At 39.1% G+C, this 14,220-nt stretch overlaps 1 protein-coding gene across 4 annotated transcripts in view; it reads left to right on the top strand.

Annotated features, from left to right (window-relative positions):
- The window catches only part of CLTC (clathrin heavy chain), a 78,024-nt gene that overhangs the window by 18,786 nt on the left and 45,018 nt on the right, over window positions 1-14,220 (top strand). For all 4 annotated transcript variants that reach the window (XM_002834122.5, XM_054537028.2, XM_054537029.2 and 1 more), the window contains exons 2-4: window positions 8,442-8,649; window positions 11,554-11,822; window positions 12,398-12,559. In XM_002834122.5, coding sequence (XP_002834168.1) covers window positions 8,442-8,649; window positions 11,554-11,822; window positions 12,398-12,559 — 639 coding nt within the window. The remainder of the gene's footprint in view (window positions 1-8,441; window positions 8,650-11,553; window positions 11,823-12,397; window positions 12,560-14,220) is intronic.

Below are 14,220 nucleotides of genomic sequence, written 5' to 3'. Positions count from 1 at the left end.
GTCCTCTTAACAATATTTTCATAGTTTGATCACTAATATATTCTGTTAAGATGCTCATACAACACCATTAAGTTTCCTGATTCCTTGATGTATCAGGGTTTCCCCATTCTGTCTTGAGGAGCACGTGAACAAAGCAAATTGGCCCAGGTAAGGTTTGAGTATATAACAGTAGCATGATGCTAAAACCAGTCTGTTTAAGAACAGTCTATATCGGCCAGGTGTGGTGGCTCATACCTGTAATCCCAGCACTTTGGGAGGCCGAGGCAGGCAGATCACCTGAGGTCGGGAGTTCGAGACCAGCCTGAGCTACTCCGGAGGCTGAGGCAGGAGAATGGCTTGAACCCAGGAGGTGGAGGTTGCTGTGAGTCGAGATCATGCCATTGCACTCCAGCCTAGGCAACAAGAGCGAAACTACATCTCAAAAAAAAAAAAAAGAACGGTCTATATCATAATACCATAGTCCCAGAACTAGAAGTTCATCAAATAATGGAGTGCTCTGTGCTCCCACACTAAGTGCTTGATGTGTGTTAAATCACCTTAACCTTTCATGGAGCACCTAGGCATGCTTCTTTGCTCCCTCTCAAGTAAGGATGGATACTTTTTTTCCCTTTCCATTTTCCATATTTACAATCAAATGGAGTATATTTTCAAAACCAAGACAGGAAAAACAAAGTTTAAACCATTAAACACTGATGAGCATTCAACGTAGATTTCTGAGTCTCACTGCTGATGTGTTTTTTATTTTTATTTTTTATTTTTTTTGGAGACAGAGTCTTGTTCTGTCGCCCAGGCTGGAGTGCAGTGGCGCGATCTCAGCTCACTGCAACCTCTGCTTCCCTTGTTGCCCAGGCTGGTCTCAAACCGAACTCCTGGCCTCAAGCTATCCTCCCACCTCAACCTCCAAAGCACTGGGATTACAGGTGTGAACCACCATACCCAGTCTTGTATTTGCTTGTATTTGTTTCTTTTGCTTAAACATTTTAAATAAAGTCAGGCTATCGTATTTTACCTGTAAATACTTCAGCTTGCATCTTTAGAAAATAAGGACATTTTCTTTCTTTTTTTTTCTTTTTGAGATGGAGTTTCACTCTTGTTGCCCAGACTGGAGTGCAATGGCATGATCTTGGCTCACTGCAGCCTCTGCCTCCCGGGCTCAAGCAATTCTTCTGCCTCAGTCTCCTGAGTAGCTGGGATTACAGGTGCCCACCACCATGCCCGGCTAATTTTTTTTTTTTTTTTTTTTTTTTTTGTATTTTTAGTAGAGATGGGGTTTCGCCATATTGGCCAGGTTGGTCTTGAACTCTTGGCCTCAGGTAATCCACCCACCTCAGCCTCCCAAAGTGCTGGGATTACAGGAATGAGCCACCGTACCTGGCCAGGACATTTTCTTATAATCATAATATTATTTATAGCTCCCTGATATTTAAGAACAATATCAGAAAACCAGTCTATATTCATATTTTCCTCATTGTCCCTAAATGTTGTTTGGTTTAAATCAGAATCCAAGAAAGCTCATGCTGCTTTCAGTTATGTCTCTGAAGTTTCTTTTCTTTTTTTTGAGACGGAGTCTTGCTCTGTCGCCCAGGCTGGAGTGCAGTGGCACGATCTAGGCTCACTGCAAGCTCCGCCTCCTGGGTTCACGCCATTCTCCTGCCTCAGCATCCCGAGTAGCTGGGACTACAGGCGCCCGTCACCACACCCGGCTAATTTTTTGTATTTTTAGTAGAGATGGGGTTTCACTGTGTTAGCCAGGATGGTCTCAATCTCCTGACCTCATGATCCACCCGCCTCGGCCTCCCAAAGTGCTGGGATTACAGGCATAAGCCATCGCGCCCAGCCTGAAGTTTCTTAAAAAAAAAAAAAAATTTCTTTTTTTTAGCCAGGCACAGTGACTCATGCCTGTAATCCCAGCACTTTGGGAGGCTGAGGCAGGAGGATCCCTTAAGCCCAGGAGTTGAATACCAGACTGGGAAACAAAGTGCTACCTATCTCTACAAAAAAAAAAAAAAAAAAATTAGCTGGGCATGGTGGCGTATGGGTGGTACCATCTATTTGGAAGGCTAATCTATTATCAGTAGTTAAAAGAAATTCACACCCAGAGTTTCAGCCAACCTATGGACAGCTGAATTAAGCAGCCCAGGAGGTTGAAGCTGCAGTGACCCATGATTGTGCCACTGAATTCCACCCTGGGCCACAGAGCAAGACCCTGTATGAGAAAAAAAAGAATTGGAAGTCCTAAAGTGTAATTTCCTTTTCTCCTCACTTCCCCAACAAAAATAAACTTTAAAAAAAAAGGCATTTCATAGTGTCTGAGGCAGTTAAGCACCCAGAGACCAATAATCTAGTATCAGTAGTTGAAAGAAATTCACACCCAGAGTTTCAGCCAACCTATGGACAGCTGAATTAAGCAGATAATAAAATGCAAATGCAAAAAACCTAACCTTGAGCTGGCTTAAAGTACTGATACGTTGTATGTATTAATAGTTAATATCAGTGAGCTCTGGATTGCTTGATCCCAGGAGTTTTAAGGATACAGTGAGCTATGATCACATCACTGCACTCCAGCTTGGGTGACAGAGCGAGACCCTATCTCTTGCACTCCAGCTTGGGTGACAGAGCAAGACCCTGTCTTTTAAAAAAAACAAAAGGCAATATCTGTTGAGCTGTTAGATGGCAGGCATTGTTCTTTGCATTCACATTAAATCTTCACACCTCTGAGATAGATACTGTCATCTCAAATGTTTCATATGAGAAAATATAAACACAGCCTGTGTTCTCTAGATCGGTGGTCCACAGCCTTTTTGGCACCAGGGACCAGTTTTGTGGAAGACAATTTTTCCACCGGTTGGGGGTGGGAGTGGGGGTGGGATGGTCTCAGATGAAATTGTTTCACCTCAGATCACAAGGCATTCGTTAGATTCTCATAAGGAGTGAGCAACCTAGATCCCTCGCTTGCACAGTTCACAATAGGGTTCGCGTGCCTATGAGAATCTAATGCTGCAGCTGAAATGACAGGAGGTAGAGCTCAAGTGGTCATGTCTGCTCATTGGCTGCTCACCTTCTTCTGTGTGGCCCAGTTGCTAACGGGATACTGGTCTGCAGCCTGTGGTTCGGGACCCCTGCTCTAGATTATGGGGAAGCCGAAGTACTATTTTCTCATTATAAAAACAGAATCCTACCTTTTACTCCCCACCTCCCCCTGTTAATGGAAGTTGGAATGGAGAAGGAAGGAGATGCCAGGGAAAGGAAGCATTTTAAAATCATTTATAACATGTAACTCCAGGGTACTTCAGAGTTTTAAAGAATAAATAGGGAATAAATTTGTTTAATTGCCTTTTTAGATCCAGGTTTAGGTGTCAAGTCCTAAAGTAGTGCCACTTGCAGACCAAAATCGAATCTGGAAACCAAATGAGTACAAAGTTTGGGTGCTTTTCTGTAAAAACAAGGAAGCAGTTTATTTGTATACTTTTGTGTCTTGTGCCATTCTGTTGGAAAAGGGCGGAGGAAATACATACTTTCATATGCTACAGGATAACTCTGAAATGCAAAAGTATCTCTAATTGCTTAGGGGAGAAGGATATTACTGGAAAGAAGGGGTGGGTGGCTTTTCATAGTATAACCTTTTGTAAGATTTTAGTGCTTTACTGTATGCACATGATAACTATTCAAAAAAACAAGCCCCTTTTTTTGGACCCAGTTTATTGACTCCATATTCTTACAACAGCAAAATAAAAATTCTTTTAAGTTAAAAAAAACTTCATCATAGGAATTTCCAAGCATATGTTAAAATAGGATATCTCCAGCTTCAACACTAATGGCATTTTGCAGATTGAGAGGATAATAAAATGTAGCTGTCGTTTGGATACTACATGTATCTAGATATACTACATGTATTTCAGATATGTCCTCTGAAAATACCTGCAAGTTTATAGAGAATGTTGTATATGTCCTTTGACTTTATCCGTGCTTAGTTCCATAGTGTATAATTCAGTTTCTGGCTGGGTACAGTGGTTCATACCTGTAATCCCAACACTGGGAGGTCGAGGTGGGAGGATTACTTGAGCCCAGGAGTTCGAGACCAGCCTGGGTAACATAGGGAGAACCTGTCTCTTAAAAAAAAAAAAAAAAAAAAAAAATTAGCCAGGCATGGTGGCGCCTGTAGTTTCAGGTACTGAGGAGGCTGAGGTAGGAAGATCACTTGAGCCCGAGCCTGGGAGGTTGAGGCTGCAGTGGTACCACTGCACTCCAGCCTGGGCAACAGGGCAAGACCCTGTCTCAGTAAATAAAGAATAAAAATACAATTCAGTTTCTGTGGTATAGCTTATATGCCATCACATCTTTATAACTGACTGAGAATACTTTATGGTTACTATGTGCTATTTTGAAAATAAAACCTGTTTAAAAATGTTGCATTTTATAAGTTTTAATCTATATTGATATTACTAGACATAGTTATATAGTTTGGCAACCCTGTTACATGCTCCTACTGTAAGGGTATACCTAAACCAGACAATCTTACCTACCTTATTTGACGAGGTGGAAGCAAATTTAACCTTCTGTTAGCCAATAGGAATAGGTCACTTGAAGTTCCTGTCTTTTTTTTTTTTTTTAACCGAAGTCTTGCTCTGTCACTCAGGCTGGAGTGCAGTAGGGCGATCTTTGGCTCACTGCAACCTCCGCCTCCCGGGTTCAAGCGATTCTCCTGCCTCAGCCTCCGGAGTAGCTGGGACTACAGGTGTGTGCCACCATGGGCCCAGCTAATATTTTGTATTTTTAGTAGAAACGGGGTTTCACTGTGTTAGCCAGGATGGTCTTGATCTCCTGTCCTCGTGATCCACCCCCACTTGGCCTCCCAAAGTGCTGGGATTACAGGCATGAGCCACCATGCCCAGCCAAAGTTCCTGTCTTTTTTTCCTAACAAGTAGGAAGGCTGTTTAGGAAGGAGCAGGGTCCTGTTCAGTTATGCAAATGACCACCACTTTAGTGTGCTTTTTAATATGTTTAAACATGTGCCATTATTAAGAATTTGACACGGCTGGGCACGGTGGCTCATGCCTGTAATCTCAGCACTTTGGGAGGCCAAGGCGGGTGGAACATGAGGTCAAGAGATCGAGACCATTCTGGCCAACGTGGTCAAACCCCATCTATACTAAAAATACAAAAATTAGCTGAACGTGGTGGTGCACGCCTGTAGTCCCAGCTACTTGGGAGGCTGAGGCAGGAGAATTGCTTGAACCAGGGAGGTAGAGGTTGCAGTGAGCCGAGATCATGCCACTGCATTCCAGTCTGGTGACAGAGCGAGACTCGGTTTCCAAAAAAAAAAAAAAAAAAAAAAACTTGCAACTTCAGAATTATGTTCATGTTTGCTGGTGTTTTAACTCAAACTGGGACATAAATCCTAGGGAAGTAACCCATATCACTGTTGTTCTAATAACTGCATTCATAGTAGAATAACACTACATTCACTAGTAGAGGTTGAGGGAGAGAGGAAAAGAAGGAATTACAGGTTACAGGCTACTTTTCTGTTCTTGTCTAGACTGAGGCTGACTGACTTGTCTAGACTGAGGCTGACTGACTTGTCTAGACTGAGGCTGAGGCAGGTGGACCATGAGGTCAGGAGATCGAGACCATCCTGGCCAACATGGTGAAACTCCATTTCTACTAAAATACAAAAAATTAGCCGGGTGTGTTGGCGCACTCCTGTAGTCCCAGCTACTCGGGAGGCTGAGGCAGGAGAATCACTTGAACCTAGGAGGCAGAGGTTGCAGTGAGCTGAGATCGAGCCACTGTACTCCAGCCTGGCTGGCGACAGAGCAAGACTCCATCTCAAAAAAAAAAGTTTGTCACTTGCCTCCTGTTTAATTTTGCGTTTTTTAAATAAAGTATATGTATTACACATGGACTATTTTGATTAGTACCAATACATTCCTGAAGGAGATCAAAGATATATATGCATAGCTCTCTTGGTAGCATATGTTTAATGAGAAAGTAATATAAGGATTACATAGATTAGGGTTGCAGGCAATTCTGTCCCTTTAAAGCCAGATCTTTTATTTACTTATTTTTTAAAGTTTTTGTAGTGATGAAGTCTCATTATGTTGCCCAGGCTGGTATCAAACTCCTGGGCTCAAGTGATCCTCTCATCTCAGCCTCCCAAAGTGCTGGGATTATAGGTGTGAACCAAGGTGCCAGGCCAAATCTTTGTTTTTTTCTAGAAGTAAAACACCTTGAGGCTGAAGGTCATTGCTAACTGATGCAGCATGTTTTTCTTACTGCTTTTTTTCTGGAGATCTAACAAGGAATTGGAAACACAGGTTTTTGACTTTCCCTTTTCCTCCTCATTGTTTTCTGATAGTGTTTTCTTAAAATCATCTTCCACCTGCCTCTGAAGTTGAGAAGTAGGAGGGAATCTGTTAGAATCACTTGGGCTTCAGTTAGTAGTATCTGTGGTTTGCTTCCTTTTGTGGTTTTGAATTTAATTTCACTATTTGACTAACACTATTTTTACTCCTACTTCCTCAAACACTGTGGGACTTAAGCTGTGACAGGTGAAACTCAGTGCCTTAGATGAAGGCTTGGTAGAGACTTAGAAACAGAATTCTTACAGGGTAGCTTAGGATTCTTACAGGATAACTTATTGCTTTTAGGTATATAGCTCTATGAACTTTATGAGCCCACTGGAATGTTTTCTCCAATTATTGGAAAGGCTAATTATCAATTAAACTTAAGGAGTCTGAGGACCCTCTACTCAGAAAAATAGATGTGAGATCCTGTCTCAAAAGAAAAGTTAAAGTCAGGAAGAAGTTAAAATTAATGGTTTATAAGGCTTTACTATAACTAAATACATTATAAGTTACATACTTTAAAGCTAGTGTATTTGCCTTGCATTACAGCATATACTTGAGCTTGTAAAGCAGGTTAATATTCTACTTTATTACGATGTTTGTATTAATGGTTAGAGAGTTGTTTGACTTCTTGCCCCTATATTCAGTGACTGAGTTACTGTAACTACACTTTATAACTGAGTTATAACACTTATAACTTAATACCAGTAGTAATTGAGATAGAAGAGTGAAGAGAAAGTAAAATGTAGCCTTGTAGTCTTATGTTATATCTTACTCAGAGCCTGGCCTGGTTATGTTTAAGCACTATTAGCAGAAGAGTTTGAGAAGAGAATTGAAATAAAATACAGTTAACTTGGCTGGTTTAGTCTGTAAGATAATAGTGACAGTGGTGGTGTCTGTGGAGGAGAATTGTATTGCTAGAGGACAAGGGTGACAGAAAGACTTGCTTTTTTTTTCCATGCTTTTTCTTTTCTGGGGTGTGTGTGTGTGTGTATTTTGTACCATGTGAATTTATTATATTACCCTTGGAGGAAAGGGGGATAAAACTAGTCTGGCCAAGGCTAATAAAATAAAGCCTCCATGTAGCTTCTTTTAGTAGGACTTAATCTGTTACACCATAGTTAGTCACCCAGAGTATTAATAACCCACTGTGGTAGAGATTTCTTCCTAGTAACAAGTGACTTTTGTTCTTACATACTTAATTGGTTCGCAAAGACCTACCATCTGTAGATTCACTGTATTTGTTTAGCAGATACTTCAGTATTTTCTGAGTACACAAAGCAAATCTAATTCCATTATTTTCCTTGTTAAAATCCTTAAGTAGCTCCCTTTGCATGTAGAATAAACTCAGGATTCTTACTGAGGTATGTTTAGCTTGTCGGTCTGGCCCTTGCTTATCCCTCTAACCTTAATTGTGTACTCCCTCAAGCCTATAGTGTTACAGAAGTACTTGTAGTTCCCTTAGCCAACCACACTTTTACATCTCTGTGCTTTACCACACGCTCTTTCTGTTGAGAATTCTCTCGCCTGCCTCCTTTGAACACATTGCTTTAGCTATGTAGCCTTTGACAAGATCCCTCTTACATATCTTTGTTTTGGCACTTTTTGCACAGAATTAGAACTTGTTTGCTCTTGCTATTCAAGTTCCTTTATTTAGATCAAGAACTCTGACATTTTAAATTTTTTATGCTTGTAACTTAATTTTTCAGCTTCTTGAAGCGTGAACAAATAACTGCTACATGTTAAGGGGGGTAAGAGAGGACTGGTCCAATAGTTCCAAGGTCTTAAAATAAATCAAGAAACTCAATTACTTCAAATCCCTTGAACTATGCATGCTACCTTGCAGATGTTGCTCTTTCCTTTAACTTCATCTGTATTTGTTCTACCTCTTATTTGAAACAGTTGAATGCCATGTTTGTTCGAAGAAGAGAAGGTCCAATACTTGGCTATTAATAGTCTCTCTTTAATTAACATAATGTAGATGTTATTGTGACCTTGAAGCATTAATGTTAAGTGAGGATTTGTGTTGATGAGCATATATGAATGTCAAGTCTTTGGAATCCACTTGGTAACATAGTTTATTATTATTTTTTCTAGCTCCAGAACCTGGGTATCAACCCAGCAAACATTGGCTTCAGTACCCTGACTATGGAGTCTGACAAATTCATCTGCATTAGAGAAAAAGTAGGAGAGCAGGCCCAGGTGGTAATCATTGATATGAATGACCCAAGTAATCCAATTCGAAGACCAATTTCAGCAGACAGCGCCATCATGAATCCAGCTAGCAAAGTAATTGCACTGAAAGGTATAAAAGAATGTGGGTTTTCCTTAAAACTCTTCGTATGTTTTTGGTTTTTTTTTGTTTGTTTGTTTGTTTTTGAGATGGAGTTTTACTCTTGTTGCCCAGGCTGGAGTGCAATGGCACGATCTTGGCTCACTGCAAGTTCCGCCTCCCAGTCAAGTGATTCTCTTGCCTCAGCCTCCCGAGTTGCTGGAATTACAGGTGCCTGCCACCACACCCAGCTAGTTTTTTTGTATTTTTAGTAGAGATGGGGTTTCACTATGTTGTCCAGGCTGGTCTCAAACTCCTGACCTCATGATCTACCTGCCTCGGCCTACCAGAATGCTGAGATTACAGGCGTGAGCCACCACGCCCAGCCAACTCTTCCTATGTATTTATGCAAGTACAATAACTAGGGTTTTCCTTTTTAAGTATATTGATTAAGTTTGGTTAAAGAAAATAGATCTGCTAATACTGAACTTGATTTAAACCACTTTAATTACTTTTACTTGGAATGTATCTGTGGAATGTCTTAACATATATCTACTTAGAATAATTTTAAGTTTTAGAATAAATGCATTTAAATTTTGTATCTGGTATAAGACTGTGCTAAACATATCTCTCTACAGAGGAAAGAAATTAGTGATTCATATTCTGGAATAGAACATACTTTACTAATATTAGCACCTAAATATTGCAGAATTTTGTTATGATGATAAACTTGCCTTTGATTCTGTGCTTTTTTTTTATACTTCGGGCTTGTGTTTCACTTAGATTATTGGGTTCTAGAAATGGCTTGAATTTACAGTGATTGTTTAAAGTGTGTTTGTATTTAGGTGGATATTAAAGCTCTTGAGTGAAGGGTATTTGAGTTTATTCAGACTAACTTTTTAATTGTCCCAACAAGGGAACTGTGCAGCTTAAGTCTAAACAGAGTTCAAATCTTAGACTGTCACGGAAGCTGTATTCCTTTGAACTTTAGAATGAGACTAATTGACGCTTTAAAACAGATGTTTTTAAGAGGGCTCGGTGACAAACTGACTCTTAAAAAGGCATTCGATTGCCTATTTTTTGCTTTGTTTTTCATTTTGATAGAAGAAAGAAGAGTTCAAGTTCCCAGTAATTTCTTGATATATTTGTGGCTAAGTTATTAGAGGTGCTGAACTTTGACTTTTCTATACATGATTTAAACTTTGTATATAGTAATAATACTAGTTGGAGAGTAAATAGGGTTGGGTAGGACTAGCATATTCAAACAAATAAGTCACTATGACATATCTAAGATAGGCGCTCATCTCATCTCGAGGAAAAATGGTCCAGCTTTCACATAGGACCAGATGTTTTGTGACAGTAAGTGTTTTACTTCTATTACTTCTATTTAGGGTATTAAGCTTCCTTCAGACTCTTTAAAGAATTTAAATTCAGGTCCTTAGCAATTCCCATGCCTCTCTATTAAAAGGCCATCATTTTAATTTTGCCAAAATTCTTTTCTATTTTTAATGTTATTATTATCTTATCACGTTTCTTAATGCTTTCTTATGTGTGCAGATGGTGAGTTATCTTAAATTAGATTGTATTAGTTATTGTCCTGTTCTATAAAAAGAATAAATTGAAAAGATTTTCGGAGCATTGTACAATAGCATCATAGATTTGTCCCTATACGTCTGCACTATGGAGTCAAGCTGTCATCCCTTGTCCCCCTCCCCAAACCACCCCACTTATGTATATACTCCAACCCCTAATAATCTGGGGGTTGAGGAAGGCAGCAAAGGAAAGTAAGTCATTCCAAAATACTGCTTCCCTCTGAAGCCAGTTTTGAACCCCTTGGCTTCTTTTTATAAACAGGACTGTAACTCTCACAATTTTTCAAGTCTGGTTGTGGTTTACATACTGTGTGGGATGGGAATAACATTCTTCATTTTATGAAAGAAATTTTTGCACATGTGGTAAGGAGGGTGGTAGTACAAAGCTGTATGTTTTGCCCCCCTTCTTTGTCCCCCCAGCACCTGAGTCTTAAAATTTTGGTCCTTCAGGAGCCAGTTTCTCTGTGTCTCAGGAATGGTGTTTTTCTTAGTCTTTAAAGACTAATCTTGATAGCCTAGTGATAGTTGTAGGCTTTGGCCTCTATTAATTTATACCAAATCACATTTTGAACTGATGGATTTCAAATTACAAGTACAAGCCTTTGCATCTGACTCAGTGGACTCTTAACACTCAAGGCAAATTTCATCCTTTTTTAACTAAATGCTTGCTTTCTTAATTGGATGAAGCTTGAACTTTGTTCTTATCTCCAGTATATTAACAACATCTGAAACTATCCTCTTCCTTTGTCTCCCTCTCCTTTCCTCCAGCACCTCTACCTTCCCTTTGTTATCTTAAGCCAGTTAAATATAGCAGGCACTTCTCTTATGTGCTAGTGGCAACAAGATAGAATTGAAGCAGATCCTCTTTTTAAAAAGCAGTTTCCACAAGATTTATTTGGATGAGAGATGACTGCCTTTAAAAAAGTACATTTTCTTTCCCCCATGTGTTTGTTATCAGAGTTGCTTTGTCTTGTGTACATGCAACTAAGTTTATGTGTAAAGTAAACATACTTAATTACAAGTATGAAGGTGACAGCTTTGTTTTCAATTATTGTTAAGAAAACTATTCATTAGGCTTATTTTCAGTTGGGATTTAGAATTCCACGGAAGTCATACTATCTGTTTAAAGTGTATTTATTAGAGGTAATATAGTTTTTGCTTAAAACGTAGATGTAGATTGTTTGCTTAGTCTTAGCTGTTACCTCTTTAATGGTTGCTGCTGTATCGCTGCAACTCGTCTTGTAATAGAACTATTTTTGTTTGGAAGTGACAGAGTTAGTCTAGGTAGGTATTCATTCTAAACTTTACTCTTTTAATGATTTATAATTCTTGATTTTGTTTTTAGCTGGGAAAACTCTTCAGATTTTTAACATTGAAATGAAAAGTAAAATGAAGGCTCATACTATGACTGATGATGTCACCTTTTGGAAATGGATCTCTTTGAATACGGTTGCTCTTGTTACGGATAATGCAGTTTATCACTGGAGTATGGAAGGAGAGTCTCAGCCAGTGAAAATGTTTGATCGCCATTCTAGCCTTGCAGGGTGCCAGATTATCAATTACCGTACAGATGCAAAACAAAAGTGGTTACTTCTGACTGGTATATCTGCACAGGTAACATTTTAACTAGTTTTTTATAAAGAAGAGGTTTAGAACACGGTTGTGCCCAGAATGCAGTTTGATTTTGAAATTAGGTCTTTCTATACTCAATCCTGTTGAATTTCACTTATTTTGGAAGACTTTTTTTTCCTCCCTCCCATCCCTTCTCTTCTCCTTCCTCCCTCCCTTCCTTTCTTCTTCCTCGCTCCCTTGCTATACTGACATATAATTTCAGAATGCTCTTACCAAACATTTTTAGCTCTTCTGTGGAGATTGAGTAGAAATTGAGTTTCTGTAAGAATGATTTGGGATTTATTATGGAGTATTTACTGCAGAATGAATGCTTCTCTACCTTTTTGTTTAAGACGTATATGAGGCATATTTTAAACATTTATGTTAGGCTTTAACAAGATAATGTTTGGGGGTGATTTTAAGTTAAGAAGTATCAAATCTACAGTGAGAGATGAAGTAACAAATAATTATAAATCCTGCTAAAGATGACAAAGCATTCTAATTATTTCATTACTTGATGAATCTGAGAGTTTTTGATTTATGGGTCTCCAAATGTTATTCTCTTTGATCCTTTATAGCAAAATCGTGTGGTGGGAGCTATGCAGCTATATTCTGTAGATAGGAAAGTGTCTCAGCCCATTGAAGGACATGCAGCTAGCTTTGCACAGTTTAAGATGGAAGGAAATGCAGAAGAATCAACGTTATTTTGTTTTGCAGTTCGGGGCCAAGCTGGAGGGAAGGTAAGTTTTGGCTTTGGTAATTATTTTAATGAGAACTTGTATTATTTGGCTTTCTGCTATGAATTAGTCATCTAATTTCAAAATAGCCTTCTCCTTTCCTAAGTAATTTTAGTATTCACATTTGTGGTGACTTAATTTGTTCAAATTTTGCATGTAGTGATACTTGTCTAAAATGAATAATGTTCTTTCACAACTCGTTCTGTTGATTGTTTATATTCTTTACTTTGATTGCTAAAGTGCACATTCATATGCTGTACATCTAGAGAGTTTGATTTAGTAGGTGGTGCCCATAATTTTTTTTGTTTATTTGTTGCTTTTTGAGACAGGGTGTCACTCTGTTACCCAGGCTGGAGTGCAGTGGCGCAGTCATGGGCTCACTGCAGCCTCGACCTTCTGGGCTCAAGTGATCCCTCTGTCTTAGCCTCCCAAGTTGCTGGGACTGCAGGCATGTGCCACCATGCCTGGCTAAATTTTGTATTTTTGTAGAGACAGGGTCTCACTATATTGCCCAGGCTGGTCTCAAACCTCTGGGTCCAAGTGATCTTCCCGCCTTGGTCTCCCAATATAATCTGCATTTTAAATACCTTATATGGCTTGATATAGAGGTAATGTAGACTACAGTTGAATAACATTGACTTAAGTTAGAGGTTTTCAACCATGGCTACACATTGGAATCGCCTGGACAAATTGTAGTACTTTGTATATTAGACTTAGTTGCAGGTAATAGAAACAAGGTCTGGTTGATTAGAGCAATGGTCTATTTAGTGAAGGATATTGGATAGTTTACAACAGCTAGGGAGGCTGTAAAACCAAGACTGGGAAATGAGGAGAAATAATGGAAAATGAGCAGTGGTCAGGGTCCCAGCCAACAACTATTCCACAGAACTCTGAGGATACTTCTGGATCCATGATTGCATTTCTGGATGCTTGGAAATTCGATTTGACTACTATTTCCACTACCAGAGTAGAATCTCTGAAATCCTAATACTTTTGTGTTCCTAGCTCCCTGTTCAAAGTCTAGTTATAGGCAAGATCAGATGCCCACATCTTACGTCTAAGAGGTTTGGAAATAATTATTTGGTGTTTGGTGCTCCTAAAACAGAAGGCTGGTTCTACCACCAGCAAAACTTATAAAGAGTATCTTCCCTCTTGTTGTCCCATCAGGAAGAGGGTTTAGATTCTAGGCAGACCAAAAAATTTGAACTTCACTTTTGTTAGGACATGTGTCTCTTTCTTTTTGTAAATAAGCAGTTTTTAAAAATTGAAATAGAGATTGCTTAAAATATCATCTGTAGCCTGTCAGGAGAGAGGAAACAGTAAGTAAGGAGATACAATTCTGCTTAAAATTTCATCATAGCCCCTGAATTGAGGATAATGCTACTAACACCTCAATGTGACAAGGGTAGAAAGCACTGATATTTAGATCTGAATTGATAAAATTTAAAAAGAAAAAAACACATAGTTTTAGAAATTAGATATTATCCTTAAAACATAAGGCCAGGACATTTATTGAAAAGTTCTACTAGAAAAAAGTTTCAATGTCATTTTGAACAGTATCTGGAAACCTGTTTATAGGTTATTGAGCCTATTATTTCATACATGGCGCTACCCTGTCTGCCATGGCTTTTGAAGGAAGATACCAAGTTTTTCAGTATGGCTAG

Source organism: Pongo abelii, chromosome 19 (assembly GCF_028885655.2).
Source record: "Pongo abelii isolate AG06213 chromosome 19, NHGRI_mPonAbe1-v2.0_pri, whole genome shotgun sequence".
Classification (NCBI taxonomy): domain Eukaryota; kingdom Metazoa; phylum Chordata; class Mammalia; order Primates; family Hominidae; genus Pongo; species Pongo abelii.
The sequence above is the reverse complement of the archived record's forward strand: the minus strand, read 5'-3'. Positions and strand labels throughout refer to the sequence as shown.